Here is an 18,562-nt window from a genome sequence, read left to right on the forward strand (position 1 = left end):
GGCTGACAGCGACGCTGGTTGTTTACACGAAGCGGAACTCGGTGAAGCCATTACAAACAGAGTCGAAAAAGGCGTGCTGCTTGAAAGCCCCGATTTCATCGCAGACTTTTTGGATTTCCTCTCTTCCACCAGGATATTTGAAAATTCAATTAATTTTCCACGCGCTGGTCAATTTCCTGAGAAACGGCCATTGCGATGCAAAGCATATGCTGAAAATGTCGTAAAACCTCTTGCTTTCTCTGCTTTAATATTTAGCCGTTTCAAATACGCCTTTGGCTGGCTACCCAAGTGAAAATGTCAAAGGCAAATTGCAAGTTCAGGATACACCATATGTCTTTCTTTAAAATGTACTTTTTTTGGTCAAAGGTTCGATAGCAGTATGAGTGACTATTCAATAATTGAGTGCTCATCGTGGCCCGGTCCCTAATACTAAGGTTCCCAATGACAGCGTTGTCGACACAAGCGGATTCAAGGTTGTGCTTTGTGCCCACGACGGGCGCACTCGCGGCGAGGTCATCTTTTGCAGCTGCTTGAAGGGTGCGCGATCATCACCAGATGAACAAGTCATCCACTGGTGAAGGATATCAATTGGAGAGGGCTCAGTGGATGCAAGTACGGCGAGCACAGCTCGCAGCCGCTCCACTGTCCTCGCCATCGGATTGCCGCATTACGACGGGGAAAGCGGCTTCTGATTTAGGGCACCGGAAAAAAGTCTGAAATGACTTTTTAAATGCCTTTGTGCAAAAGGTGATTGAGATCTGTGTCTCTTTGCAGTAATAACTACGTGCGAACATGCAGACCTGCCAGCCAGCCTTTTTCAAAAAATAAAAATAAAATAGCTGTTATTTTTCTGTCCTTTTGTCTGAAAAAAAACCCATCCAGCCAGATTTTTTCAAAAAACTAGCGGTTCTGTCCTTTGGATTGAAAAAAAAAAACCGTCAGAGAACGTCGTCATCCCTGTGAACGGCCACGTCTGCATTTGATCAGACGGCAAATTTGATCAACTGGAAGAAAACGCGGTTACGTGAATTGGCGGTGGTGTAACGGTCGGACACAAAACAGAATGAGAATGACATAATGGCGCCCAAGAAAGCCTCAGGTAAGATTAAAGCCATTTGATGCACTTGCGGGGATGTTCTATGACAAATGGAAAAGATTGACAAGACATTTGAAGGACATTTTGACAAAGCAAGGGATTACAATCGATTTTTCTTTTCAGACTTTGGTGCAACGTCCATTTCTTGAACGCCGCGGATACAAACGTTTGACAATTGTGGTTAATGGTTGGATTGCATTTGACAGAGGGAAGCGTAAGGAAAGGAAATAAAGGTGATTAGGAAAAACACCCAATGTGGGTCTCCTTGGACAAACAGACAATTTGGCAAAAACGCCGGGGCCTTCTGTCCCCGTCACCCGCTTGCTCCACGATGCGTAAATAGTTTGAAAACGGCACGGCCTTGCGTGGCCAACTTCACGGTGTCAGCCGGTTGCCGGCTTAAGCCTCTCCGTGGCGCACTTTATCTCGCCACCAGCCCGAGGGGCCAATCTCACGCCGCTGAGAGCTGGAGAGGCGCCTCGGACCTCCCCGCGCTGGATAAACGGCGGCTCGAGCGAGCAAGAGCTAGAGAGCTTCACGCTGCCGCCAAATCCTCCCCACACAAGCACCAGAGTGCACAGGGTAGGGGCCGAGCCGGGCCAGCCTGGGTAAACGTGTTTGCCTCTGCGTTTTTGTTTTTTGGAAAACACTCTTGAGGATTCCCAACTTTTTTGCTGCGATCAGGGGTCACATTCACATTAGCCTCAATTTGCTTGGTATTTTTAAAAGTCCCCTTTGGTTTGAGGCATGACCGCGCATGCGGACGCTTGTTGACTGGCAAATACGTTGCGACATACTTACAAATATGTTTTGAACATACTATCCACTCACAAATATTTACTCCACATGGGACTTGGGCATAAATTCAAATAAAAGGAATCAAAAGGTGCAAGAAGTTTTGACTGGCAAGTAGAAATGTGCAAATCCTTTTACATGTATTTGTTTGTTGACATCCAGGTTGCTTAAGCACCAGACAACTGGCTTTCTTTGTTTTAAATCAAGCTAGCAGCTCAGAGAGAAGTCAATCTCTCAGATTTGCGTGATGCAATGGCTGAAGGTCCGTACTGGGCCATCCCCATCTGATGACATTCTGCCACTTCATTCGATGAGGCTGTTCTCGGAACAAATCTTTCTCTTCCTCAAGTCTGCGAACAATTTTCCAACAGAGAAATGAAACACGGAGCCAAAAGGGAAGGCCGATAATATTTCCCATTTCCCGCTGCATTGTCGAAGCAGCTGACGGAGCCTCTTAGTCACGAGTCGAAGACACTAAAGCCTTGTTTCTCACAAGCAGGCAAAGAATTTCAGGCAAAGTCAGCTGTTCTCCTCGCATTCAATTCCTCTTGGATTCCCGATTATTTCTGTTGAGGTGACCTCCATCGACGCCTTTGTTTGAGTAAAAGTGCGTGCCGGTCATTCCGGCAACTCACCAACCTCACGTTTGGTTCGAGTGCCTTTCCACTCCAGATGTCATTGACAAGAGAGAGCGCCACACATAATCATTAAAAATGCAAGCCACTGCTATGAGTATTGAAAGGCATCCAAAAAAGATACAGCCTTCAGATGTTTGAGCACACAGCGAGAGCGGTGCTCTTGAACGTCCCTCAAGACAAACATCTCCAAGGAGAAACGCTCATATGCACTTTAAAGAAGGAAAACACGTTTTCAAGCTGAAGCCGAGCGCATTTAGGTCACGGCAAACTAAACGGCAGCGTCCGCTTGTTGCATTCTGGAAAGGGCAGAATAAATCTCATTTGTTTGGAGACCCAAAGGTGAATGAAGACATTTTCCAGAATCTTTTTTCAGGCGTTTGCCGCACTGGCTCTTCCAATCCATCCAAAGTAATCTTGCCCAGCTCCCTTCTGCTGCATTCTCTTCAATATGACCCCCCAAAATCAAATCCCTAATGCCTGCGAGATGGGGGTCGGGCCCAGAGGTGACCTCGCCGTCCCGCTCTTCATCCACCTCCACTGATAGCTCGGATGCACTCGGATTCCCTTCCCGCGGCTTCTGAAGAATTCATTTCGGTCGGAGCCCCCGGCCGTGCTCCGCTCTGACATGGCGATGGAAATGTGAATCATCATTTCTGAGCGGCGCGATTGGATGCGTTTGGGCCGAGAGGTTGGATGGATGGCTGGATGGCTGAGAGGGAGCTCTCAGATTCCATCCCGCTCGGTCTAGATTACAGCATTATCCCCGAAGCAAAGTAAAGGCTTATCCGCCAAACATGTCTGCTCCGAGATGGCAGATCAGCTTTCGTGGCAACTCTACAGAATCTTTGCAGTTGGCCTTAAAGCGCATCCGCCCAAGAGTGGGCCGCCTCGCTAAATTCTGACACCGGTCTTGGCAAACGTCTCATTTGCAGACGTACGTGAAAGGAATAAAAACCTCCAACATTTACTCGTCTTTTTTTAACTTTATTGACTCGCATCTCTGGGAAACTCAAGGCTTCCATAAAACTTGCCCAGGCTTCTTGCGCACTGGAGAAGGACTCACCAGCCACAGCAGCGCTGTGCAAAGAACACCTAACCTCCAGACACAAGAAATCTATGGTCTTTCGAGACTGCATCCATTTTTGGGCCTCGGAATGTTGCGGCCCACCTTGGTTTTATGGATCGCGAAGAAGAAGAGCTACTGAGCAAAGTCAGCTAAATAAATCATCAAATCAGATAATGAACAAAACTTAACTCGCAAAATATTGATCCCCCTCACCTCCAGATAGATATCGTTACAAATGAGCTGTTCTTGCAGTTATTTCCTAACCATGTCCCTGCCCCGCCCCGCCCCCTTAGCATGCGCTTCCTAACTGAAGCTGGAATAGCAATAATCCAAATCGCAATCAAGTCAATGTAGTCCCCAAGAAGATCAAATTTCAGCAGGGACATACTTGGACAAGAAAATCAGCTCTGGCAATTTCCGCACTGCTGACGAATGCAACTTTTGCCTTGACCCGCCGCCATCAGTACAGTGGAGGTCCTTTAAACGGGCGGATATCGGCGCCAAACGTCAACTGGAGTCAAGCTCAGGCTTCTAAATGAGGCTGGGAGCCGATCTCCCCCTCGGCTTTCACCTGCCTATTAGGCTGGAACATATTGGCGAGATGGCTTCTCCGCGCCTGCAAGTGTGTGTGTGTGTGTGTGTGTGTGTGCGAATAAGAAGGCATGTGGCATCCAATGACCAAATAGGACACACACATAAATGCACCGAGACACAAGAGTGAGCCGGCGGCAATGGTGAACCTTATCGAGAGGCCACAAAGTGAGAAGATTAGATTACTCACTTCCATAAACCTCTAACTTGGTTACCATGGCAATAGCGCGTGCATGCGTGTTGTCCACAATGGATGCTCTTGAGCCAAGACATTTGGCAAAAGCTACAAAGCGTCGCGACGATCATTTCCTCGCACCAGATCGATTTCAATCGGATTGACAAGTGCAGCGGTTCATTAATTAAAATAAATGAAGTGCTTGCAGATCCATAATGTCAGAGGGGGGCTGATCATGAGATTAATTACACCAATCATGCGATTGTATTTTCATTAAGTCTACTGTTTATCTTTTTATTAGTCAAACCTTCCAAGAAGTGAAAAGAACTGGCAGACTGTGCTTGTTTGTTGTCTATGCCGCAGTTAGGACACAAAAGAGTGACGGCCATGCAGGAGATGTCACAAATGAGGGCCGTGACACCGCTTTGTACGGAATAATGAATGTCCCGTAGAAAATGTTTGATTATTCTCACCTTGGAAAATAGCTTTGTGTAGATAAGAGTTGCCTTGAAAAATCAAGGTTGGTCTTGTCGGGGACTCAACTAAGGCCACAAAAAGATTTTCTCAACATTGAACTGAAAAGGCGCAAACAACCCAAAGTCTTAGTTTGACATGATTAGTGATGAATATTATCTGGAGGCTGAACAACTGTTAGAGATGGCGCTTGCGTGCGAATGACCTCGTCGATTAGTCAACATGGAATGCGGGATTGACATTTTATGGTGGGTAAATTCCTTCAATTAGACAGCCCGGTCGGTCTTGGTTTGCTCATGCGTCCGACCGCTGGCAGCCCCCCTAAAACGACCAACGCTGACCCTGTGAGCGGACTTGAGAGCATTTGCCTGCACAGCTGACTTCTATCCGATTAAGAAAATCAAACACACCAAACACGCGGCGTACGCGCTGGCGAGCACGCCAAATGGCAGCTGCCCAGCTGACCAAAGCTTTATGTGAGCAAATTTATCATTGGCCGTTAAAATGCGCTGGATTTGATCCTGGGATGGCCCTTTCGCGTACGTAGCTTTCTTCAGCGCCAGCCCCGCTGGCCTCTTTACGAGCGTTTTCTTGAACCTTCTCGCCCCGACGCATAAAACAGCGGCTCTGATTTCTTCCCGCCTTTGCCATCTGACCGCCTTTCACTTTTGTGTCTCGAGCATTGTTATCATGTTCACTGGCAGACTCAATCTTCAGCGTACACTTGTCAGTTATTCTTTATTTATATTACCGGAAATAGAAATCCAGTAAATAGTACATGGGTCGGCAACTGTGGTCCTCCATGTTGCAACAACACGCCTGATCAGGGTTGCTCTCCAGCTTCTGCAGACCTTCCTAATGATCTGACCATTGGAATCCGGTGTGCTGCAACACCTGATTCAAACTAGTTACTATGACTAGTGTTAATGTGCTTCCGTTGATTCCAACCCATAAGCAAACATTAAAGTAGGTTTTCCATTCAGCCGACAACTACATTGAAAGGTATTTGCAAATACAATGTATTTTAGCCCCCCCCCCCCCAAAAATCACAAAAACCATAAAGGTACCATTTTTCAGATTTTCAGAACTGATCTTCAAACATGTATCGTGAAGACTCTGGATTCAGTTAACAGGGTGGTTGTGAACATCAGAAGGAAGCGCATTTCTCAAATACATCAATGAGCAAAGGGAAGTGTTTTTGTCACGCATCTGCAGCGGTTGCGTCCGGAGCAAGTACTGTACAGAATAACAAATGTTGGTATCGTGTTCTGAGGCCACATTGTCTTGTCCCGGGTTATCTGCCGTTGCCTCACTCAGGTTCCTTATCGGCGTCTCCCGCGTGTCTTCCTCATCTCCCGCTGCCTGTTTCCTCACTCCTCTTATCTATTTTTGCCATTTTCCTCAGGCCATTTTCTTTTGTCTGTGACAGCCAGCCAGCCAGCTCGCCCGCCCGCGCTGGTCCTCGTCACCGCTCTCTTCGTCTCTCTTCCCCTGCTTGATCAAGCGCTAGTTTCATTTGCACTCTTTCATCCGCCATCTCTTTGTTTTGGCGGTTCAATCATCACCTTTCCGATCTCGGCCTCATATGCGGTCGCCGCTGGACAAAATGAAGGAATGGCAAAGAAGGGACGGGACGGACAAATATATGCATATGCGCAAACAGGCCGACAGATGGGCTCCCTTATTGACTGTGCGCCGGCGACTTTGGCTTCGGCTCGGAAAATATTCTCGGAGAAATACGCCGATGGGCTGTTTTCTTAAATAAAGGGGAAAAAAAGATGACAATCATTCTTGCCAAATTATTTTGCCGTACAGGTTTGGAGTGAGAAGTTATTCGGCAGTTACAAGAGCTGTCGAAGGTTTAAAGCGAAAAGGGATGTTCAAAACACAGAAAGAAGGCATGAGCAATCTTACCGTCATCTCCTGATCCTGAGCCGGCATCTGGGGGTGAAGACAAAGGCGGAGGTTAGCAAACAGACCCACCGACATCGCACAGACATTTCAATTAAGTTCTTGGTCAATACAAGTCCGATAAAAAAAAAACGATGCAAACTAAAATAGCCGACCCCAAAAACGAAAACATGGATGGAAGGTCAGAGATGGCAGAATTCAGTTGGTGCAAAATTGCTCAAATGAACGCAAAGAACATATAGATGGCGAAACTGGATAATTGATGATCTGTAACGACTTTGCCGCAAACAGACTTTGTGAATCACCGGCCAAAGAAAATAAGTTGGCAGTGTGACTAATGGGACAATAGGATTCCACTTTTCACAAGACTGGACTCTGGAAGAGTGGCTAAAAGGGGTCATGTGCTCACATCAGTCCGGATTGACCCGGAAAGTCCATTTCAGGCTCGTAAAAGAGGACGATGAGGTGTTGGATTGGCACATCGCAATCGAAGAGAAGGAAAGCTAAGCGGATAATCGTGTGATGCATCTTCAGCCCTTCACCGTTAATAACACCTCCAACAGTGGATCTTTTGTGGCCGCTCAACGTTTTAGCCAGTCAACTATACTCCCCCTGCACGGCACTAAATCTCACTAAAGCCCTCCCCCCCGCCCTAAAACACTTTGAGCGTTCAACTGTACGGCCGTATGGCTGCGAAAGGGAAAATGATGTGGAACAGCTAGCGTAATGCGAGCCGCCGCCTAAAGTGCGCGGCCGGGGATGGCGTACCCCGCCGGCGTCTCGGAAGGGGATCGCGTCGGTCAACTACGTTGTGTGGGGGTCAAGGTGTTGGATGTGCACATGCGTGACATGCTAAGAACTCCACAGGTGTCTTCATTTTGACAGCTGGCTCGGGGAAAAAAAAACAAATTCCACAAATATTGATATGCTATCTTTTACAAAACAGTCGCATCAGGGTTCCATGGATGTTTGGTCGGAATGCGCATTGCGAGATAATGACACTGGCTTCATTGCACGGGCACCTGAATACATACGAATGCTTTTGTGGTCATGTTTGATGCAGTCACAGCGTTCCTGATTTGCAAGGCATTCCGAACTGCCTTTGGGTCTTGAAAGGAATGCCAGCCAGGCTGCTTCAACTGGCCTCTGGAGGCCACCCATCTGACACAAACTTGTCAAGTTTGCAATCCCGTGCGCTCCCGTAAACGCGAGTCGCTGATCATCATGTAGGCCACCGTTTTTCAGTCGCCGTTTACCTGCCGAACGAACGGCGGAATCTCCACGATGATCTTCCCATCAAATTGTCCATGTTTGTAATTAGTCTGGCCGAGATTGAAACGGATTTTTATCCGCCGCCGGCCGGGCTCCTGTTTGCAGTCACAACGACCAATCAGTGTAACAGACACTCGAGGACGACCGAGGCGAGCGACTTGGACATAAAGAAAAGCAAACGATTCCCACATACATCATCACCCAGGCTGTATCGTCGGGTAATAATCCGCCTTTGGTGATGTTTCCCACTGCGGCCTGTAAACAAGTATCGGCACGGTCGGCCTTGACATCCATCCATTACATTCGGCGTTGCCGCCGCTAATGGGATTTTGCACGAAAGGAGGAGAGCCAGAATGAAGGCAGAGGAAAAGAAAGAGCAAAGACGGAAGGAAGGCTTCTTGACAGCACAGGTGCGAGAAAGTGGATAAGACGCACGCACGGTTAGCCGGCGTAATGTGCTGCCGTTGGAGAGAGTTCAACACATTTCGCATTTGCTTAAGCCGCCCATAGCGGATGAATGGCCGAGTGGTGAGGAAAGGGAAGACATCTGCAACTCTCTGCCAGCTTTTTTCCCACATGAGCGAGCCGTTTTTAACACTCGGTTACCCACGGCGCATTTCGCTTTTATGCTGGCTAAGATGAAACTTGAAGGTGTCCTAGAGGATATGGTCAAACAATCACATTTGGAGCTTCTTAAGATTCTCTTCAAATAGCTGGCTATTAACAGATGTGATGGATGTCGACAGGAAATGAAAGGAGTCCAATTTGTCAGCAATTTGATCTCGTCATGGTTTAGAGTCATGATTACCATCCGTGGCAGAGGTGACGTATTTGGACAGATTGGAATCTGATGAGTAATCGTGCTGTTATTAAAAGTATTAAGAAGCAGTCAAATCAGGATCAAAAGATTTAAACGGCAATGACCGACTTGAACGAAAAAAGATTTCAGCAAATTACGAGAGCAGTCGGGTAACACGGACAACAAGAACTTTATGCAACATTACAGATGAGTATTCACCTTTAAAAAAACAACACAGATTTCCATCTGGCCAAATGTGTCCATGAACGTTTGCGTCAAATGGAGACGTCGTCATCAAAAGCCATTTGGACTCCCACACGGGTTGTTCTTTGATTTTGTCCGACTCGGCTGAGTAATCTGATGTTATCAAGCGCATTAGTAATGTTCGCATGGTGTAATAGGTTTCTGCTTCGCGACCGGCTTCATTAACCGCTTTGATTGGACCTGAAATAACCTTCCCCAGCCACGCCGAGGGTACGCGCAGACATACAGTCAAAGGCGGTTTGTTCCGTTGCTGGAGCATAAAAACACGATTGTTCAAGTCGCTAGCTGGAGCTCAGAGGAGGATTTTCCCCTCCCTGGATAGTCGTTTGGTTCTGGCCACGTTAACCGGCTTTCTTGTTCCTCAGCTATCTGTGTCAGCAAATGCACGATTGGCGTGGGCGCTGCTACGGCGGAAGCTTGTGCACTGACTCATGTGTGCCTCAGAAGTGTCACTTTGTCAGCGGATTGACTCAGCAACGTGTTGGCATAATGGACTGAATGCTCATTGGATTGCTTTCAAAGCCTTAAACGTCACCGGCGATGATTTGTGAATCTTTTAAACAACAACAACGAATATACTGTACTTCTATCCAGCGATGGGAGACCTCGAGCCTCGTTCCAAGGCCAAAGCTACATCCAAAATCGTCAAGAGCCTTCTTTCATTAGCGTCAATGAATGGTGGTCGGATCAAAACGGTGATTCAAAGCATTTTTGGTGTTTTCTAAGGCGGTTGTGAAAGACCATAGTGTTTGGTTGCGTGCACAAAGCGTGCAGTACGTTTCCCTATTTGCGTCCTCTTTGAACAAGGTCTAATTGCACTTTCAGCTCCGCTTCAAGAGGGCTTGATGCGAGTCCAATTAACAGGAACTGTCGACTGGATAACAAAGATAAACACACTTATCAACCTGTTACCCAATTTGCACGTACACGTTGGCGGCATTACCTTGGAATCGAGAAGCTGTTGTTATGATGTGATGATGATGAAACATTTTGTTTTCCAATCACCGTATGAAAACAAACAAAAATCGGATATACGCATTCACTCCAATTTGTCAATATGTTGCGATGTCATGAAAGGCGTACTGTACGATAATATCCACGCCTTCTTGGCTACACGAAGGGAAAGTGCCATAAAAAAAAAAATGGAAACGTTGCTTACCTAAGGGACAGGCTCCCTCCGACAGAATCAGTACTTCAGACTGCTGCTTGCAGGCGTCCCTTCGCAGATAACACTCGTTCTGGTAGTTTTGATTGTTGGAGCCGCAAACTGGAGCATAGTCGTTGTTGCACTGGAGAGAAGGGGAGGGGTGGGGTAATGTGAGATTCCGCCATTTTAAGGTCATCTTAATTTAACAACAGAGGAACACGAACTTTGAGACAATACAATTAGAGGTGAAAAGGTGTATTGAGGCAGGCAGGAAGGGAAACGACTCGTAATATATTCGACAGGACAGGACAGGACAGGACGTAGTGCTACGTCCGTTAAGGACCGAAGCCGGCGACTAAGAAACAGGACAGAAGTGGGCAGGACAGAAGCAGTGAGCCAGGTAGCGGCGTGCAGTTCTGTCAGTATGTCATTCTCTTCCGATAGCTCCGCTGGAGCACTTTCAGGTTAAGTGACTCGCTCTATGGGAAACGGTTCCTCCTATTTCCCCACACGGGCTGTTGCCTCGGTAGAAACGTGAGATTTTTCTTATGATTGATGGCACTATGCTGAATCTCTGTTTTGTTTTTCTAGTTTATATGTGGGTGGAAATTTCTCACAGGCAAGATATTCATATGATTTGATATTGATCTGACAGCGCAATGCTGCATGAATAACAAATGTGATCATTTCACAGAAAAATATTCTGGACTGTTTGCCAGGAGAAGAACGGTTATCAGCGGTTGGAGAGAAAAATGCTACTTCATGGTCAGGGGCCGTGGCATGATTAAATGTAACGCACTGAAGAATATCACAGTGAATTCAAGTCTCTGGCTGTGACGTCGTCAGAACACCGAGGCTTATTTATCGGAGGCTTCCCACGGCAAAGAGGCCCCGGATTGTCTCTTTCTTTACTTTGAGGTCTGTTAAAGCTCCCAGCTACTGAGGTGAAATCTGTTAGCTCGGGGCTAAATTGTCTCTCTTTTTCTTCCCAGATGTAAAAAAAAAAGTGCGAGCTGGAATATTTTTACACGGACAGACCCCGCTTATCAAGAATTTCCTCTGAACATAATATCTAAAGAAACAGTTCAGAAACAGTTTTTTTTTCGTTTAATTTTTTTTAGTTGCTTGGATGGTTTGATCGTCCAGTTTGAAAAGTCTCCGAATTCATACAGCAAACTAAGACAAGAACACCTACTGAGTGGTGAACACTAATCGTCAAATCCACGTGCAAATCAATCAAGGGCTGATGCGGTTTCGATCACATCCAAACGTTTTGATAAATACAATATTTAGCAGTTTGAATCGAGGTTTGGGGCCATCGTCCGAGGTTTGCCCATACGGCAAGATCCGCATCCATTGGGTAGCCCGCCGCATCGTAACGATCAATTACCGACACTTTTTTCAAGCGGCGGGCTAGCAGCAACAGTCCAGATGAACTGCACAACAAAAGATTCCAAAAGCAGTAGGAGGAGTGAAAGGTGGGAAAGCCAAACAACACACTTGCGTCTGATCAAAGCCACTGGATGTAGGAAGGCGCCAGGCTGCAGGGGAGACAAGTAGACCAAAAAAGGCTCAGCAAAATTGGGCTGAGGGGAGCAAAGGGAGACACATGAATGAAGGCTAATCAAAGTCAAAGAGAATATCAAACGTGTGTTGCGGGAGGCCAGGAAGAGAGAGAATGCGGCCCGACCAATCAAAGAAGCGCCACGAGGCTCGCAGGGGGGACAAAAACAGAAACAGAGCGGCACCGTGAACGAGACGAAACGGAAGCCGATGGAGAATCGGCTCCGAAAGAAGAAAAGACGTGGCCAGCCCACAAAGAAGCCGGGAAAAGCTTAGCGCCGAGCTCGCCTGCCTCTTACCCTGCGCTCGTGCCAGGCGTGATGCAACGGCGGGGAAAATCGTCCGAGTATTTTAAGGCGGTCCAAATATATTCCGAAATATATCTGGCACAAAGCGGCGACTGGCGTAGGGATTAGTGAAACGAGGCTACTTTCAAAAACAATAGCTTTTCGACATTACACTACTACAGATAACTGGGATCATCTGTTGTGTTGTTTCAGGTCCTTTCGGGCTGTTTGTTGGTTTTCCATTCAGTTGTGTTCATTGCCCGGAATGAGCCTGCTGGCCTTGTTTTGTCGCAAATTCCCTCCAGGTCTCGCTAAAATCATCTGAAATCTGGCCCTGCTCTTTGCCATGCCTCGCAAATACCGTTGACCTTGTTATCACAGTATTCATTAGGCTGCCCTTTGTTGCCATTGCCATCTTTGTACTCCTCGCCGCGCGTGTTCTGCATCCGGGCCCCGTGCACCGTCCGAAAATAGAAACAAAGCTGTCCGTGGAGTAGTCTGTGTTAGAAGCGCTGGCGTCTTTGATTGCTGCATTTTTCTCGATGGCTACGCAACATTGAATGCTTTCACGGCTTCGTCGTCAGGGTGGGAATCCGCCGCACGCTTCTCACAAATGCTTTGGAGAGTAACACGGCGGCTGCTTGTCAAGCGAGCACTTTGGAGTTGACTTTTGGCTGGCCGGATGATCCGATCAGCACCGAATTGATGCGACGGCCATCGTGGCTGTTCAACCTTCTTTTCAAAATGTCCTTTTTTTCCAATTTCAGTTTACAAATGCATCGGGAGCGTATTTGTATCAGGCATCTTTTTGACGGATGCGACGCTAGGACAATCAGATCAAGCAGGCGGGCATCCTGCTCTTTAGTTAACCTGATTTCAAGCAAAGCGTTCTTGTAGCGTAACCGAGTTATTTTCGAACACTCGTTTGTAACGGCGATACAAATTGAGTTCACCGCTGCCGCGCGGTGCTGGGATCTCACGTCTGCGCTCACATTTGTGTCACTCTCGTCAACCCATCATCAATAATTAATGCGATTAATCCTTGCGCCTCTACTTTTAATGACGTGAAGCCGCTCGGGTTATCTATCTCCTGTAGGAAATGCAACGACAATAAAATTGTCTTGTCTTCCCTCCCGACAATCTTGATCATTTCGGTCTCGATACTCATGATGCAAAAGTTGAATCAGACGCCTGCTACCTCCGAGGCATCCTTATGGCAGCTCATTCCAGAGGCTGAGAATGCAAATAAAGCTCAGCTGCACAACACCAGATTTCTCTTTATCTTTCCCAACTTTGCCTTATGCGATTTTGCCTGCACCTCGATTTTGTGCATCTTGAAAAAAGACGAGAGGGAGCGGGATTAAGCAGGGGGTGGCGGGATCAACAGAGGGCAGGAGAATTTGATCTTCTATAATTCTCTCCAGACAGGGAAGTGGGGGTTATTGGCCAGGGCCATATGGCACGGCCTTATGTGCCTGCTGGCTTAGGAACTGCAAAAGGCGTGCACACGCACACACGCACACACATCCACACGTTCGCCGTGACCGAAGCTGGCCAAGCGCACGGCGACTTCTCTAAGAACATGGCAGGTGAAGAAGATTCATGAGCTCGGCTGCAAGCATCACGCGGTTGGCGACGCTTTAAGCTTCCCGTGTCACACGTCCTTTTGCATCAATGATGTCATTTGATTTCTTCATCGAGTCTCCTGCAGGGGCTGCTGTGGTTCTACCTTCCCTTTGCATGTGCACGTGAGGGAAATATAGAGAAGAGAGTGGAGCCAAGAGCCGTACGTTCTTTCTCCTCACACAATGCAGACGCACGAGTCAGAGGGAAGACAATTCAAATCGCAAAAGCGATGTGGCTCGGAAGAATGCAAGCAAGTGGCTGCATTGTGTTGCAGGCCAAACAGCAGTCTGACAAAGGAAATCATTGAAGAGTAAATGTTGGATTAAGAAGAGCTGCAGCTAAAGCGCAAGTGCAATCAGCGACGCCAATTAAAGAAGCTAGAAATGGCCTGGCCTGCTGTTCAACCTCCGACGCGAGTCCTTGACACGTTTTCACGAGTCCTTGTTATGATAGACGTGGCAACCCAATTTCATGTTCATCGCCGAGCTGGTGTCTGGAGCTAGCTTATTTTTATTCTTGATGTTTTCTAACAAAGCACGAAGCAGGCTAGGATTCACCCAAAATGGCCGGTCAGTTTGAGGTAAAAGTAAGTCCATGGTGAGGTGTTTTCTGGCCAATCGGAGGCCAAACTCAAAGGATTTCTGATGCCCGAGCTTTTGTACAACAGAAATGTTGCCAAGCAGTTGAAAAGCGAGCAACAACAGCCTGCTGTGAGCGCGCAAACGAGCAGCCTTGACTTTTCCTAATGAACAGCCACACGCCCGCAAGACGTTCACATGACTCTGATCTGTGCGAGAAGCTGCCTGCCGGGGAGACTCGCAATGGCGTTACTACACATCCATAATTAGGAATCCTGGCAACGGCGGGGCGAGGCGTCCTCACGCTGGTCGAGAAGGTCCGTTTTCACCAGCGTTTCTTTTCGGATGGCATTTGCATCGACGTGAATTCAAAAAGAATAAAAATATCGAAGAAAAGCCAAAGTAAATCGTAAATTGCCATTTGACAGCAGGCTGGCTCATAGCGCATGTGGGCCCGCAGGCTCGCAGATCCTCCTACACGCGGAGAGCCAGTGGCTCAGAACTGCTGAAAAGAGATTTTATTCAGCTGAAGGACACTCTTGGGAACTTTCCCGCTCAAGCTTCCCAGGCTTTACCCTGACATAAAACGGAGGGGGATGAAATGCTTGGCTACGCCGCTATCGCTGCATCAGCATGTGTGGCATATAGAAAGAATTTCTGCAACAACTTTGGCATTTCCCCGAATTGCAAAAACATTCTTTGGCGCTAACACCGCCGCCCCGAGATACCATCCTGGAGATGGAGGTGACGAGATGAACTCCAAGCGGCTCGCTTTTAATGAAGCTGACAAAGCGGAGGTCGTTTCATGTCTCAGTTGGGCGGGCATTCAACTTTTCACGTGTGCTCCCAGCGCTTGTTCAACTGTTTGGGTCCAGGGAGACCGCACAGGGGAAGATTATTTTCCAAGACCATACTAACCTTTGCTTGACGGGGGCGACCACCACTACTACTAATGAATTGGTTTCATATCACGTAGCGTAGAACTGTTCTTAAAGCACAAAGATGCGAATCACGAAAAACTCTTGACAACTAAAACTAAAATTGATAACACAGAGGGAGCAGATTGTTCTCGCTTTGGTTCTGAATGTAAGGAAGTCAAGTTGAAGGCTACCAGATTGACCCCTGCAGCCTATTTGTCTTTATGCGGTCTCCCACGTTTGGACGCCCAATCACCAGTGACCTGTCCAGGGTGTAGCCCGGCCGGCACTCGTCCAAAGTCGGCCGGCACAAACTGACCGCAGTTGGAGAAAAAGGACTGATAGATTGAAATTACAAGTGCTATCGTTAAATGACTACCTTCGGGAGTGACGATAGACAATCTGCAAATTTGAGTCATAAAGTCTGGCTCACAATCTCCGGCGTGACCCTTTGACCGAAAGCACAATTGCACTCAAGCCTCCTCTTGGCACGACAGCTCGGACATTTTTCTTTTCCCTCGCCGCGGCTCTTAATGCCCTTCTCGCGTTTGTATTTTTGATAGTAAATAACAAAGCGAAGGGCGTATGGAGCACTGCGAGTGACTGGCTCCATCTGTGGCTGCCAGAACGCCATCATTTCACAAGCCAAACAGATACACAGAGCTTCACGCACACATGTTCCTTATCCACACAGCAGCCTGACTGACAGCCCGATCCATTTCCTGGAGCCATTAGAGGCGGCTCTAGATTATGCAATTCCTCCCATGGCTATCATCCACCTCTATCAATAATAAATATCGCCATAAAAGTGGGGCTAGCCTCGGAGGATAGGAGGCGGCGCCGCGCCGGCACGTTCTACTTCTGATGAGCCCTTCGGTGCGCTCGCTCTCAACTGCGTCACTTTCTTTTCCACGCTACAAAGTCCTCTCGAGTCGGCCGGACAACCCCCGGACACACGCTTCGCTTGCGCCTCACGGCATTTCTCAAAGCTACGGCTTTATCTACTCCGACAAGGACGTCTCCGGGCGGCCATCACCTGGGGCTCAAGACATGAGACGGCCCCTTGTGTCTTGCAGGCCTCAGATTGGAGCAGGTCCTGCCGCAGGAGCCTTTTGGAACTGGGTTACATTATAGGGGCTGGAGACAAATCCGAGACTTTTGGAGGTTGAAACGGGACCAAAGACCGCATACGGTATCTCAAAGACAAATCAACTGACATTTGTGACCACAACGACTTCTGCAATGCTGTTTTTGGAATGGTACGATGAAACAAGTCTGGTACCCGCCTGGTCTCGAGCAAGAATCCTAAATCCACCCTGCCCGAGACTGAGTACCAATGCCTTTGACTTTGACTTGAGACGTTTCTCGTCAATAGATAGCATTTACAGAACACATCGAATACCCAGCAAAAGTTCAAATCGCACTATTACGTGCACCCCCCCCCATCCCACGCCCCCATGTTCTACCAAATCTACATGTGAACTGATTGTTTCTTCTGCCCTGACAAGCTTAAAGAAACACCAAATGACATTCCATGTGAGTTGCGATGATCTCCACCTTTCTACCGTCATTAATTTTAACTTACTCCCCAGTGTATTAGGTAACTATGTGCAGTATAACGCATGAGGCAAGCAATAAATCGTCCATTCACGAGGCTCGTAATGCTCACATTTCAGCGCACCTCCAGTGTGGCCACAGCTGTAGCCAGAGGTGTTTTTTTTCCTCATTTTTTTTTTTTTTAAGACTGGATGTCCATCTGTCTCAGCCTTATAAAAGCCTTCGAGGTACTCCATTAACCTTGAAATAATGTCCATTCAAAGCGATTAAAGTTCAAGGACACAAACTTTGCAATGCAGATGGTTTTATATACTGTACATAAAAATGGCTTCAGGAAGTAATGAAGGCAGTTGCTGGAGAATTTGTATTACGCATCATTTTCATTGGAAACAAATAATGCTTCGTTTGGATTTTCTTTCGTTTTTCTACTTGGCCTCAAATATACGATTCCGAAACAAAGCATTGTCCTTGTTAAATGTGCTTCTATCAGCAATTTGCTCTGTCGATTTGTGAACGCGTTTTATGAAACTGACCATCTGGCCTATCATGTCAGCAAGAACAGCACGACCTCATGCACTTCATTTGGGCCATCGTGGAAAAATTGTGTTCAATGTTTAATCGTGTCTCTATTTAGAAGCGAGTATGGATGACATATCCCAGGCGAAAGGTCAGTCAGTTGTCAACTTTACTGTGAAAACAATCTCTATGGAAAGAACACCACAAGGGGTGATCAATTCCAAATGTTCTATATAAGTCCAAACAAACAGTCTTTGTCGTGTCAAAACTGAGGACTTGCTTCAGTGACTGAGCCACAGCAACAACAATGCGGGCTATTGATTAGCACGTCCATTTCTTTCTAAATTCTAAGGTTTGGTGTTTAAAACGTGACCGCATTCTAAAACGTGCATGGAAAGAGTTCATTTGGTTACTGAGATCAATGAGCCCAGTCTGGTACGACTGTGGCTATGGTCTTGCTGTGGTCTGGCTCTGGCACTATTCTGGTTCTAACCTGGTCCTAGGCTGGTGTCCAGTTTGTAACCATTCTGGTTCTACTCTTGTACCAATGTACTTTTGATCTGCTCTGATGAAAAGTAGTTGAGAGAACAGATAGATGGATTAGTATGGTTCTTGTCTTCCACTTGACTGACCTGTCTGGTGCTAATTGCTTCCTAGTTTGGTCCTGGTCCGAGCCAGGTCCTCGTGTGGTTCTATTTCTCTTGTAGTCTCGTACCTGTCTGCTTCCATACTGGCTATAGTTGAGTACTACTACTCTGGTTCTATAGGTTGGTATCAATCCGTTATATTCTGGTCAAAGTCTGTTGTGTGACTTGTACCACTCTGGTCCTTAACAGGTCCTAGTTCAGTATTAGTATGGTAACTCACTAGTTTGGTCACAGACTGGCACCAGTGTTGTTCTCCAAGTCTGGTCCTTATTTTGTCCTTGTTAATTGAACGCTCTTGAATCTCTTGAAAAACTGAGTATAGGTGTGAATGTGAGTACGAAATAGGAATTGTCGTTATGTGGCCAGCGGCAGTTGGCTGGTGACCATTGCAAGGTGAAACCTGCTTTTCGTTCCAAAGTCAGCTGGGATAGGCTCCAGATCACTCGTGACCCTAATGAGGACACGGATGAACGGCTCAAGCGCTGGCCTACAAATAGACCATTAAACAGGGCAAAATCAATTGAACACGGTGAGAAACAGCTTTTCCTTCCTGTCAACAGGATTATGAATATTACGGCAATTACTGGGAACACTAGACTGCCTTGGCTAGAATCTTTCCACGCTTCTCATCTCGTGCTTTGGC

General features: G+C 47.2%; 1 protein-coding gene across 1 annotated transcript in view; it reads right to left on the reverse strand.

Moving 5' to 3' along the window:
- Nucleotides 1-18,562, reverse strand: part of tmeff2a (transmembrane protein with EGF-like and two follistatin-like domains 2a) — a 49,444-nt gene that overhangs the window by 16,412 nt on the left and 14,470 nt on the right. Inside the window, exons 3-4 of the mRNA XM_061287733.1 lie at nucleotides 10,241-10,370; nucleotides 6,750-6,776 (exon numbers count right to left, since the gene is read on the reverse strand). Of these exons, the coding sequence (XP_061143717.1) occupies nucleotides 6,750-6,776; nucleotides 10,241-10,370 (157 nt within the window). The remainder of the gene's footprint in view (nucleotides 1-6,749; nucleotides 6,777-10,240; nucleotides 10,371-18,562) is intronic.

Source organism: Syngnathus typhle, linkage group LG9 (assembly GCF_033458585.1).
Source record: "Syngnathus typhle isolate RoL2023-S1 ecotype Sweden linkage group LG9, RoL_Styp_1.0, whole genome shotgun sequence".
NCBI classification, from domain to species: domain Eukaryota; kingdom Metazoa; phylum Chordata; class Actinopteri; order Syngnathiformes; family Syngnathidae; genus Syngnathus; species Syngnathus typhle.